The sequence below is a fragment of the Camelus ferus genome, chromosome 2, assembly GCF_009834535.1.
Source record: "Camelus ferus isolate YT-003-E chromosome 2, BCGSAC_Cfer_1.0, whole genome shotgun sequence".
NCBI classification, from domain to species: Eukaryota; Metazoa; Chordata; class Mammalia; order Artiodactyla; family Camelidae; genus Camelus; species Camelus ferus.
The window spans coordinates 28,623,003-28,636,554 of record NC_045697.1 but is presented as its reverse complement, the minus strand read 5'-3'; the positions used below and the strand labels follow the sequence as shown (position 1 = coordinate 28,636,554).

Sequence of the window (13,552 nt, the reverse complement as noted above, 5' to 3'; positions counted from 1 at the left end):
TCCAGCAGACACCACAACAAAGTACCATCAATTGCTGAAAGCTAAAAAATAGATATTATTTTCAATAGTATTTCATTTTCTATTGGAAAAGTCTTTAAATTACATTAAATAAGTCTCTTTCCCCCCCAAAGAAATAGTCTAGCTTTTATTATGATGCCTGTAAAAAGTAGGTAACAGCAAGCACACAAGGATCATTTAACAGCACAGTGCAAACGATTTGAATCCACTCACCCCCCAGAATCCAACTGATAAACTGTGCCACACCTGATTATATACATAAGCACTGATTATATATATGTATGTGTATACACAAACACACACACATACATATATATTCAAAGCTTGGTTGAAACAACCAAGCAAAAGTTGACACATTCACAACTCACATTTAGGTGATGATCACAGGTTTAAGAGGGTAGATCAGTCCAACAGAGCAGTAACAGAACAAATGGGACAAGTGAGATACTGACATTCTCCCACTGCTACGCCACAAGATTTTTGATCCATATTGCAACAGTGCAAACAGAACATGTGACACCGTATGTAGACACTGCAAAAAAGTCACACTTGGGAAAAAGGCTATTTATCAGTAAATACTACAAGTTGCCTTATTCCCCAATGATAGTAAATAGCTAATGTTAAGCATTTATTTTAAACTGGTACTAAGGAATGGCAATGCAAATTTTTAAAACCAATGGTTTGTACCCTGGAATTGAAATTTCTTGAACTAGAAAAAGTGATTAATACAACATCATTTTGTATAAATTCATGAAATAAAGTTAACTGTAAACAGCTTTCTTTTCCTACCCAAACATTGATTGTTTCCATCTATGTGCAAGAAAGTATAATTGGCTCCAACTTTTCTCTACCCAAATCCACCTTTAAAACACCAAAAAATAAAATAAAAAAATAATTAAAAAAATAAATAAATAAAGCAGCAAAGCTTTTATTTCCTGGGCTGCTAACAAGGATTGTGGAAACATTATCATACCCTTATGCAGAGTTTTAAAAGCTGAAATCAGGCATACACTCATAGCCAAGAACTGCTTTTCACATTAATAAACTTATTAAGCAGCAGGAACATATGCTGCATAATGCAGTGCATAAATAAGCAATATCCACTTTATCTGCCAATTCTTTCCTATACTTTAAAATTATTTTGCATAGATTTAAGCACTACCAGCAATTACAAATGTGAAATATTTCCACAAAAAGAAAAAAATCAGCCTTACTTTCATAGATTACTCTCCCCAAAAGCAAAATATTCTGAATCCAAACACATAGATACATATTCTTGAACGTGTTATGTGTTTTAAGTAAACCATAGTCACAACTCTAAACATTTGGGGGAACCAACACAGAGCATCTAATTTAGTACCAAGTTCCTCAAATATTTATATATCTCTTACTGTATACTTATTTGGGTCACAAATTGCTCATTCATTCAGTACTCTGTACTGAAATACTACACAACTGATTATTTTTTCTTTTAAAAGTCAGGCACATACTCAGGGAACAGACCTGATTACAATAAAAACCTATTGGAGTATCAGTGACTTCTAGCAAATCTGCCTGCCCTAAATGGGTTATAACTCTGTGTGTGTGTGTGTGTGTGTAGTTACATATATATATATATACACACACACACATATATTTTAACCATAATTTTTGAGAAACAAAACATTGAGAATTATAAAAATAATTTCCACCAGGGTGCCTTTTCCCGAGAGCTGCACTTTTAGTGTCTTTTTTTCCAAACATATGTAAGACCAGAGGAAAAAAGCAATTGCCATTATTTCTATGTTTGGGGAAATAAGTCTACCGGTAGAAAAATAGGAAAACAAACAAATAAACAACAGGAAAAGAAAAAAAAAAAAAAAAGAAGAAGAAGACCACAGTGGGAAAAGTGCCAGAAAGGAAAGAGATTATTACACGAAATGTAAATGAGGTAAATTTCTGAAATAAACAATCCATTTTTGGAGAATTTCTCATACCAAATATTGTACTTTTCAATTTCCTGGGCACTAGGGATGTTGAATGAAGTATACCCTAAGGGGCTAACGCGAATAAAAGAGTCACAGGCAAGGTACAGCTGCCTCCAATAGCAAAGTACGTAACGCTTGATCTTTAGTAATCTGAGTTCTCTCTCTCCTTTGTCAAACCACAGGACAATTAAATATACCCTGATAATATAGGCAAATAGTAAACTGGGTAGTGTTTGATATTTAAAATAATCCAAATATTACTATTACCAAGCTGCTCTCCACTAAAAAAAAAAAAGAATTCTAACAATGAAAAAAACTGTCCACATTTTCACACAATTCCAACCTTAACTTCAAAAATATAAAGAGAAGTACATGGTTTTAGCTATTTAAAATAAATAAAGAAAAATCTGGTTTCCTTTGGCATCTTTAGAAAGTAACTGAACTACAACTAAAGGTAATTATGTGAAGAAATTTATACTTAAGCAAACACATAGGGGAAAAAAAACATGGCAACTTGTGTTTAGTATGCAATAATATCAACTACAAGAGTTTACTACTGATTAGGAAAGGCTTACAAGTTTTTGGAAGAACCTTCACATCTTAACATTACAATATATTTAATAATGGTTCTTTTATTGCTTCTAAGATTATTGAGAAGTCAAATGAAATTATGTTGAATTTATGGTTCAAAATTATTTTCCAAACACTTAATGACTATAATTTAGGATAAGTAACACTTGAAGAAAGCAAACTATAATATGACTTTCAATATACAGCCTTACTTTAATTCATTCTGATTTCATTACATTTTTGTTATTTTGCATTGGTCCTGAATATTTAGTAAGAACTGTGTTTCTATGTATAGAACTGCCTACACAAATCCATTTCACCCTTCATAAAATGGTCACATTAGTGTTTGAGCTTGCAAAACTAATAATTTTCAAACTTTTGAACTTAGAATGAAATGTAACTTTAATACGTATAGAAAGTCTGACTATATACAAGAGAAGGTAAAGTTTTCAATTCTCTTATTATCAGAAACATCATAAAGAAAGCTAGATTTATAACACACTTCTATTCCTATGTGCATCTGAAGTATGTACAGTAAAACACCAACACAGCTTTCATGTGTTAATAGGGGGAAATGCAAGCAAGAGTGACTTTTAAAGTATCCGATAAATCAGTCTCTATAAAGCCAAAATTAGGCTAAAAAAACCTGCAAATAGTTTTCATCTTTGCAAGTTCTAAAAGAAAAATTTCATCAGTGTAAAAATAGAAAGATGTTAAATTCACTGAAAAACTAAGTTGGGTACTTTCATTAAATCTGGGAATACTGCAACATCAAGTATTTACTGTTTTTGCAAAAGAAACGAAAATGGCAGCTCCAATTTTACATTATTACTTACTTATATAGGAAATTTTAAAGAGTGAAGAACTGTGACAAAACATTCCAAATGGAGGACCTAAAAATGGAGCAAAGGATACTGTCCCTCAGCACATTTCCCCCACCAAATATAGAGAAATTTACTATTAAGATTATTAGCTGTGTGTGGTAAGAGGGGAAAAATAGATATGGTGTCCCAGTCTATTGACAAGGACAAGAAGGCTCTGAATAGGTCACCATCTTCAATTCTGGATAAATCTCATATTTAAGAATTCTCAAATGCTTAAAATGGTGGTCTTTTCAGCTACCCATCCTAAGAAGTCAAGTACAAGCATGCAAGTAAATTCACAGGCACAGAGGATCCATGTTAAAAACAGTTAAGGTAGCTGTGATGCAACACCAACAATTTGAATGGCCCTGACACACTCAAAATATTATCTTAATTATTCAACAAAATCCTGAAGCAAACTCTTGCTAGTCTTGGTACACCGCTAAACACTAAAGTAGCATGTTTTTTCCATGGTTTTAGCTTAGCTCAAAGAGTTTTTACACTATTAAGAAAAAAAATTAAAGTATTTCCCCTTTTTAAATTTACACAGACGTTTAATTAGCTTTATTTACAGAGCAGGGTTTGTTTTTTGTTTTGTTTTTTTCAGTCTCCAATGGTGCCTAGATAACATCATTAGGCAAGAATGCCAGTTTAAAAGAAATCTATGCAGAATCCTAAAAATAACAGATGTTGATGCTCCTCAAGAAGGGGCAAGCTTGACTATCAGCAGCTCTCTCTGTCTCAGTTACTCAGAAGCAATTCTGTTGCAGTCTCTACATCCCATGATTTTGAAGACAAGGCCACTATTACTGCATTCTGTAGAAAAGAAAAGGGGACAAGAAAATCAAATCAAGGAAATATTTTCAAAATACTCCATCACTCACTGTCCTTATATTGAGAAATCACATCTTCTTTCTCATTCTTTAAGCTGCCTTGAACTTGCAGTGCATAAAGATTTTCTAAAACCAATGACTGGAATCAGCAAAAGGAAAAGAAAAATCACTAGTTTTCATAACAGGAAGTTTCTTTATCAAAATCAGATTTAGAGTATCTTTGAGCCACTTCTGTCAGCCAAGGATTTGCAGCAATAATTTAAAATTAACGAATATATCAAAATAAACATGCCTTCATGTACTTACCCTATCAAAGCCCATAGCACATAGGTTTTCTATTTTTTTGGTGTATTCTGGACTAGAAACTGGTGCTCCAGCATACACATGTGCCCAAAGTCGAGCTGTCTGTTTGAACATTTCAGGATTTTGTTTGTACTATATGGGGGGAAAAATTGATTGACATGACAATACAGTTATAATACTCAGTATAGTAGCTCATCTCTTAACTGCTTAAAAACCTGATTTAAAAAAAAATAAAACTGATCTATATTTAAAATGTGATATTCATTTTCCATTGCAAGCAAATTATGTCACTCAAGAAATGACTGTTTAATGTGAAACTGTGATTCACAAGTTGTGTTGACAAAAGAAAAACAAAGATAAATAACATTTATCAACTTTAATCTCCAATTTCAACAAAGTAGCAGAAAACTAATACTAAATGAATTGAGTTATTAGAGATGTTTCTAAACACTGCATTGGCAAACACTATACAGCTAAACAGAATTACTAACTTCTAAAATTATGTGGAATTAACTAGTAATTGTGACCAAGATTTGTATTATTAACAATAGCTTAGGTTAGAATACAATTAGATTTTCCTGTTTTGCTAGAACTATATTAATGTACAGTGAATTAAGAAAACCTCATATGCAAAGTTCTAACTTAAAGCACATGTTTTGAGATAATTATGAACTTACCAGAGTACTTTTTAAAAGGTAAGACTTCCCATATGCATTGAAAAGAGGTAATTTATTCTCAAATATTCTGGAATCATCATTACTTAATAAAGCAAAGTATAAGTTAAAGTAACTGTTCGATTCACCTTAATGTTTATTTTTAAGATATTTTATACATACTGAATATTATTATATATTAAAATGATAAATCTAGTCTCAACCAGTATTAATACGGAAATAAGTCAAATTACTGACTGGACCTAGAGGAAACTTGAGTCCAAACTCAACCTTTGAGGCTCAGACTCAACAGAAAATCAAAGCTGGGACTCAAGCCATGCTTCTGACTATCAAAAACGAATGAAAGCACATACATGTGACACCTTAAACCATAATTCTAAGCACTCTAAGACAAATAACAGTAGAACATATTAACAAAAATATCCATAAAACAAGGAGTAAACAGCTTTTCAAAGGAAAGAAAGAAGTTTCTAAGAGGAAAAGTTTTCTCAGGCTGAGAAAACATGGCAGATGAGGTGAAATGGCGTCTAGGAATGAACACCATCTTGAAAAGCAAGAGTGTGAGGAACAGCAGAAATTTAGGAGCTGAAGCTGGGTTTGCAGACAGTTCAAATCATGAAGGAACTCTTCAAACTAAACAATTCAGACTTACCAAGTAGGTGATAGTAGAGCTACTAATAGGTTTTTAGTAGTAACATGGAGTAAGATGGGCACCTTATGTTAACTACTATCAGTGTAGAAGATGAGGGAAAGAAGCTGAGGTAGGGAGCTCCATTAGAGCAGTCAAATGAGATATTTTTAAATATGTGAAGTATTATGACAGAGAAATACTGGGATACAAGAGAAAAGGAGACTTCACAGAAAAGTACTCCATGTTTGTGACTTGGATATATAACTAAGTTGATTATACTACAGAAGGATGAACAGGTTCCAAGTTTAAGATTCTGCATTCAGTTTTGGGAATGCTGTGCTAAGGTATCCATGGAACATTCATATAGAGCTATCCAGTTTCAAAAAGGCTCAGGAGAAAGTTCAAGCCTCAACATCCTATCAACATACATCAGCGTAACATCAGCATGGATTTGATCATTCAAGTGACAGTATATAATGGAAAGTAAAAGAAGCAATATAAAAACAAGGAAATATATTTAAAGGGAGAAGAAAGAAGGGAAATAACTGTAAGACTTAGACTTAAGAAGGAATAACCACAACTACAAAGATAGGGAGAGAAGAGGGTAGTATCTCAGAAGCCAAGAGAAGGAAAAATTTCTAGGTTCAAAAACAAACAAAAACCAAGGCTCAATAAATCCTAATGGCTTAGAGTAAGGGTTGGCAAATTTTCTTAAAGGAACAGATAATTATTATTTCAGGCTTTCAGATCATACAATCTCCGTCATAATTATTTAACTGTCACTTATAGTTGTAAACAGAAGAGTGTGGCCATGTTGCAATAAAATATTATTTACAAAAACAGTCAATCTGGCTGTAATTTGATGACCTCTGCCTTTTGGAAATCAAAGATCAGAACTGAAAAGTACTTATCCATTAAGCAATTACAAGGTCATTGTTAATTACCCTTCACCATACCTAACTTCAGTGCCACAATGGAGCTGGTTAACATTATCATCAGGGAAGGATCACCTCTGAACTAAGAGACAGACAGATGGATACACACGATAAAGCACATGTAGCAAAACATTAATCGTAGAATCTAGATAGTAGGTAGATTACATGAGTGCTCAATGTATAATTCTTTAAACACTGTGTGTTTGAAATTTTCACATGTTAGAAAAAAGGCATCTACTATATACCTAATTAAATTAGTATGTTAAAAATCACTAAATTAGGTTTTCATCATTACTTCTGATAAAATAATCTTACCGCAAGAAAGGAAACCATTTCCAGATTTAGTTTGGACAGAAGTATGCTCATGTGCTATCACTGCAAACCACTAAAGTAGAGACCCATGGGTAAGTACAAGAAAGCCTTTCAAAAGCAGCTACCTTACCTGATTTGCTACTACTGCATCTTGTGGATCATCTGGTTCCGCAGCTGCCAGCAGTGCTTGCAATGACAATAATACCGTGCGGAGAGTCATTGCTGCTGCCCTAAGATTCAGAATAGGAAGAAATCCCAGTTAAGAACATAATGCACGACATATACAAAGTGGATGTTTTCTAAATAAAACATAAAAACTACTAATTTTTATCTTAATCATATAATTAAGTTATAAAAATTTATAATTTATATCCACCTATCATATTTTTTTCTTTACTTTACAATGAAAGAATCTATTCCTTAAAAGACAACTCAAATCATTCTTAACTAGCTTAGCTTTTTTCTTATTTTTGTCAATATCTTTCTGGTCAGCTTTATCTATTGACTTACTTTCTATTCATTTCTCTAGACATAAAGTTAAAATAAAGCGATAAACTAATATGTGAAACTTTCTTTCAGTGGCACTCTAAAAACAAGACACCATCAAGTAAATATCCTTTACTTTGAAGAAAGCCTAAAATCATTTGGAGGGCATTACGCTAAGTGAAAAATAAGTCAAAGAAGAAAGATACTGTGTGGAGTCTAAATAATGTAACTAGTGAATATAACAAAAAAGAAGCACACTCACAGATACAGGGAACAAAACAGTGGATATGAGTGGGGAAAGGGAAGCGGAGAGGGGCAATATAGGGGTAGGGGTAGGGAGGTTAAAGGTACAAAAATAAGATGTAATATATTGTACATTAGAAAATATAGCCAATACTTTACAATAACTATATATGGAGTATAACCTTTGAAAAGTGTGAATTCACTATATTATACCCTGTAACTCATATATTACTGTACAGCAACTACAATAAAATTTTTTAATAAAAATTTTTTTTAAAGAAAATGGAAAAAAAAAAAAGCCTAAAATAATTCCATAACATTCTGAAACAGGGCAAGATTTTTGCTTAGTATGTGTAACTTAATTCATGTTTCAAAATGTGTTTATAAAGCAAATATTTATCTAGAAAATGGTATCTACCTAACAAGGACCCTTAGTATTTCTGTCAAAAAACTATTTGACCAGTTACTACAGAAATATTTATAGATACAATAGTGAAATAGCATAATAATGAACTATTTTAAATGCTGAAGATTATTAAACATGCTCATTTTTAACAGACAAGTTCGGTAATTCTAAACCAGTCTTTTTTCAATTGGGTTCTTCACTTTAACTACAGAAGAGAGAAAATTACTGAGTAACTATTTTCTCAATTTTCCTAAGGATGGTAATATATATATATATATACCATCCTAGATCCTAGATACCACCATCCTTAGAAAAAGTTATTACCAACAATAAATGTCTGAAAGGAATGTGTCTTACAAAGTATGGTTTCCTCAACCAGTGCATCAACATCACCTGGGAACTTGTAAGAAATGAAAATTCTTGGCCTCATTCCAGGCCTACTGAATTACAAACTGTGGGGTGGTTTAACAGGTACTCCAAGTGATTCTAATGCAAGCTAATGTTTGAGAAATACTGCATTAGTGCATTATAGCTTAAGCTAATTGAGGAAGGCTATTAAAATAAACCAATAAAAATAAAATCAGTATCACACACATAAGCCCATATTTTGTAAGAGAAAAATTACACTACAAGTGGTACCCTATATAAAATGCCATCAGAATTGTCATTTATATTAATCTTCACAAAACGCAAACTAATCTTCAGTGACAGAAAGATCAGCATTGCTGAGGAATGGGGAAGCAGGAAGGGCAGGAAGGAGCAATTACAAAGGGACTCAAGGAAACTTCTGGGTTATGTTGGTTATGTTCACTACCTTAACTGTGTGATGGTTTTATGGAATGTATGTGTATGTTCAAACATACCAAATTGTGCATTTTTAATATGTGCAGTTCATGGTCAATAACACCTCAGTAAACCATTTAAAAAAGTTGTGTTAAAAAATGCTATCAGAGTAAAAATTTTTATTGATCAATTCATCCTTTTAGAGAAGCTACAGGAATAGGAAAATTTGGTTATGATGCTTAACAACACTTCAAACAAAACTGTAAGTCATATAATTTTAAATTAATACAATTATTTCCTTCAAGGAAATTTATCTGAATATTGAAGAAAAATCTTCACTCAAAGGAAGTATTTCATATTAAAACAATTATTAAACTCATAATAATTATTTTAATTTGTGATAAAAACATGAAAATATGTAAAATAAAAGCCATCTAAACATTATAAATTTCAGCAAAACCGTAACAACATCACATATATTGTTTTATAAATTTACATCTCAACCAATCAACATTTTTCTTTAAAAAACTTAATGATCTCTCAAAAGAGTGAATCTGGCCCCTTAAACAATACATAAAAATTAACTCCAAATGTATTAAAGATCTAAAAGTAAGACCAAAACTTATTATAAAACTCTTTAAGACAACAAAACGCCATTTGCAGCAACATGGATGTCCCTGGAGAATGTCATTCTAAGTGAAGTAAGCCAGAAAGAGAAAGAAAAATACCATATATCACTCATATGTGGAATCCAAAAAAAAAAAAAAAAAAAAGACGACAAATGAACTTAAATATAAAACAGAAACAGACTCACAGACATAGAATACAAACTTGTGGTTGCCAGGGGGAGGGGGAGGGACAGACTGGACGTTCAAGATTTATAGATACTGACAGGTATATATAGAATAGATAAATGAGTTTATACAGTATAGCACAGGGAAATATATTCAAGATCCTGTAAAATCTTGAAAAAGATTATATGTATATTCATATATGACTCAAAAATTGTGCTCTACACCAGAAATTGACACAACATTGTAAACTGACTATAACTAAATAAAAAAATTTTTTAAAAAAACTCTTAAAAGAAAATACAGGGGGAACACTTCAGGACAATGGAGTTGGCAATGATTTCTTGGGTATCAAACAGCAGTCAAAAGCACAGGCAACAAAACAGAAAACATAGAAATTAGTCTACAACTAACTACATCAACATTTAAAACTTCTGTGTAAAGGAAAAAACTTCAAAATAAAAACTTCCTGTGCAGAGGATACAATCAATAGAAGGTAACTCACAGAATGGGGAGAAAATATTTGTAAATCACGTATCTGATAAGGAGTTAATATCTGGAATACATAAAGAACTCCTGCAACTCAACAACAAAAAACAAACCTGGTTAAAAAATGAGAATGGGGAAGGCACAGAATGGGATTTCAAAATTGTAGAATAGATAAACAAGATTATACTGTATAGCACAGGGAAATATATACAAGATCTTATGGTAGCTCACAGAGAAAAAAATGTGACAATGAATATATATATATATATTCATGTATAACTGAAAAATTGTGCTCTATACTGGAATTTGACACAACATTGTAAAATGATTATAAATCAATAAAAAATGTAAGAAAAAAGAAGAAAAAAAAAAGAGAACAGACTTGAACAAGCATTTCTCCAAAGAAGATAGACAAGTAGCCAGTAAGTACACGCAAAGATGCTTAACATGACTAACCATCAGAGAAATGTAAATCAACAATAAGATACCACCTCACATCCATTAGGATGGCTACTCTATCAAAAAACCTAAGAGTTGTTGGTGAGGATGTAGAGTAACTGGAATCCTTGTGCACTGTTGGTGGGAATGCAAAGTGGACTAAGTGCTAAAAACCACTATTTGAGGAATCTGGCAATTCCTCAAAACAATTAAACACAGAATTACCATATGATCTAGCAGTTTCACTTATGGATATACACCTAAAATAACTGAAAGCAGTAAGTCAAACAGATATTTGCATACCCATGTTCATAACAGCATTATTCACAATAGCCAAAATGCAGAAGCAACCTAAGTTTCCATTAACTGATAAATGAACAAAATTTGGTATATACAGAAATGGAATATTATGCAGACCTCAAAAGGAGGAAAAATCTGACAAATGTTACAACATAGATGAATCCTAATAGGCAAACAGGAATATGAAAATTTCAAAATGCATTAGCTAATTTTAATTAATGGATGATACAAATAAGTGGGTACCTTATAAATCTATCTTTAGTAAATTAATTTCATTCAGATCTCAAAATCTGAGCACAGGTAATACGGCTAAACGTTCGTATGGACTAGGGGGGGCCTTTATTATGTAGAATAAGCATGTGAACTGTTTGCACTGTTGACAAACTTACCTGTTAAGGATCTTCCAGAAGACCATTAATAAATAATCTATATTTATTCAAAACACTGAATGCTACTTAAAGAGAAGGCAGCTTTTTGTTATATTTTATTAAAGTATAATAAGCAAGTAAAAATGCTGTACAGCTAGATGAATTTTCATACATGTATACACTCATGGTAACCACCATCTAGATCAAAAATCCTCACTCTTGTCCTTCTTATTCACAACCCTTACCTACCCCTACCGCTGTCCTAGCTTCTATCACCAAAATTAGTTTTGACTTATCTTCAATTTAATAAAATGAAATCAGAGTATGTACTCCTTTGTGTTCAATTTTTTCACTCAACATGTCTATGAGAATCATCCATGTTGTTTGTATAAATATGCTTTTTTTCCTGCTACATAGTGTTCCACTGTATTATTATACCATTATACATCCATTCTCCTGTTGACAGACATTTGGGTTATTTGCAGTTTGAATAAATCTGCTATGAATATTCTTGCAGAAGTCTTTTGGTGTAAATAAGCACTCATTTCGCTTGGACAAGTACTTAGGAGTAGAACTGCTGGGCCAAATCAAAGGTGTATGCTTAGCTCTGGGAGATACTGCTGGTTGAGTGGCTGAACTACATTCTTACCTGCAAAGCATGAGAACCATTTACAAAAGTGTAGCAATATCTAATTGTGATTTTAGTTTGCATTTCCCTGATGACTAATGATACTGAGCACAGCTTATAAACCATTTTCTTCCATGTCTGTGTCTTTTGGAAGGGCAGTATCAATGAGTGCAATTTTTAAGTCTTGCCATTTTCTTCCACAGGTAAACAGACACATTTAGTCATAAGAGGTGTCAGTGGAAAAACATCAGAAAATAGTCTGCACATTGGGTTAAGTTTTGAAGTAAGAAATAAACCATACTAACGTAAGTTGTTAAATATTAAAGGTAAATCACCACCCACATGTATTAATAAAAGACCAAGATTAACAAACTTTTCTAACAGAACTGTCCCAAATTACCCTAAACATTCACGTTTAGATATTTACTGAATGTCATACTTTAATAAAGCTGAGGTGTGGTGGGGACAAACCCGTGGATATCCAATCTCACCTATTTAATGTATCTCTGATATCTTTTATCATTTCAATTATATTGATATGAAACAAGACTAAATTCAGCTATTTCACCTGACTTAAGAGATGGGAATAGGAGATGGGGATAGAAAGTGTTCTGATACAAAAAATCAAGTTCTTTCCCTATACATATACTATAATCTTTCAACTACCCACAGGAAGATAATCAGAAGTGGCAGTATTGCTAGCTTAACTCTGAGCAAAATAGGGAAGACAGTGGAAAATTTTAGTCTGGAGCTTTCATTGTTTTCAAGGCTGGGGGTGGTGATGGGTAGGGAGGGCTTCATTTTGGATGCTGAGAATAGTCTGAGTAGGGCAGGCTCCTATGATCATCCAGGCAAGAGGTAATGTGACTTGGATCGAGGTAGCAGTAGTGAGCTGCAGATAAGATCCTGGAGGTTTCAACAACAGGATTTGCAGATGAGGTATAGGAGTAACAGAAAAAGAAGAAACAAGATCATGATGAGGTTTTAGTCTGAACAACTGCAAGGACGTAGTTGCCAAAATTTAGTTGGGGGGAAAGTGGGTTTTGGATTGAGGAAACAGTTCAGCATTTCAAATATTTAAGTTTGAGATGTTCATCACATATTCAAGTAGAGACATTAAACTGGCAGCAGGATATGAGTTTGGAGTTCAGAGAAGATAAATTTGTGGGCTGCTAGAATGTAAACAATGAACCTATGAAATCAGATGAGCTCATCAAGAAAGTGCGTATAAATGGAAAGAAGCAGAGGTCAAGACAGCCCTGAGGTATTCTCAGGTGCAAAGCTCCAAAAGATGAGGGAGGAACCAACTGAGAAGTTGGGAGTGGGTAAAGGAAGGGGAGAACAGAAGAACTGATATCCTGGAAACCAAGTTAAAAAAAAAAAAAAAAGTAAGATGTCTCTAATACTGCAAATGTTCATTAGTATCACTGATCCACAGAGCTGTAAGAGGTCTTCAAGATGACTTTACTGATAAAAACACTGAGGCATACAAATTCAATAAACTGGGAAAAGTC

At 32.9% G+C, this 13,552-nt stretch overlaps 1 protein-coding gene across 1 annotated transcript in view; it reads right to left on the bottom strand.

Annotated features, from left to right (window-relative positions):
- Positions 1-930: 930 nt before the first annotated feature.
- The window catches only part of UBE2K (ubiquitin conjugating enzyme E2 K), a 55,415-nt gene continuing 42,793 nt past the window's right edge, over positions 931-13,552 (bottom strand). Inside the window, exons 5-7 of the mRNA XM_032496093.1 lie at positions 7,237-7,336; positions 4,558-4,686; positions 931-4,234 (exon numbers count right to left, since the gene is read on the bottom strand). Of these exons, the coding sequence (XP_032351984.1) occupies positions 4,160-4,234; positions 4,558-4,686; positions 7,237-7,336 (304 nt within the window). The 3' untranslated portion in view covers positions 931-4,159. The remainder of the gene's footprint in view (positions 4,235-4,557; positions 4,687-7,236; positions 7,337-13,552) is intronic.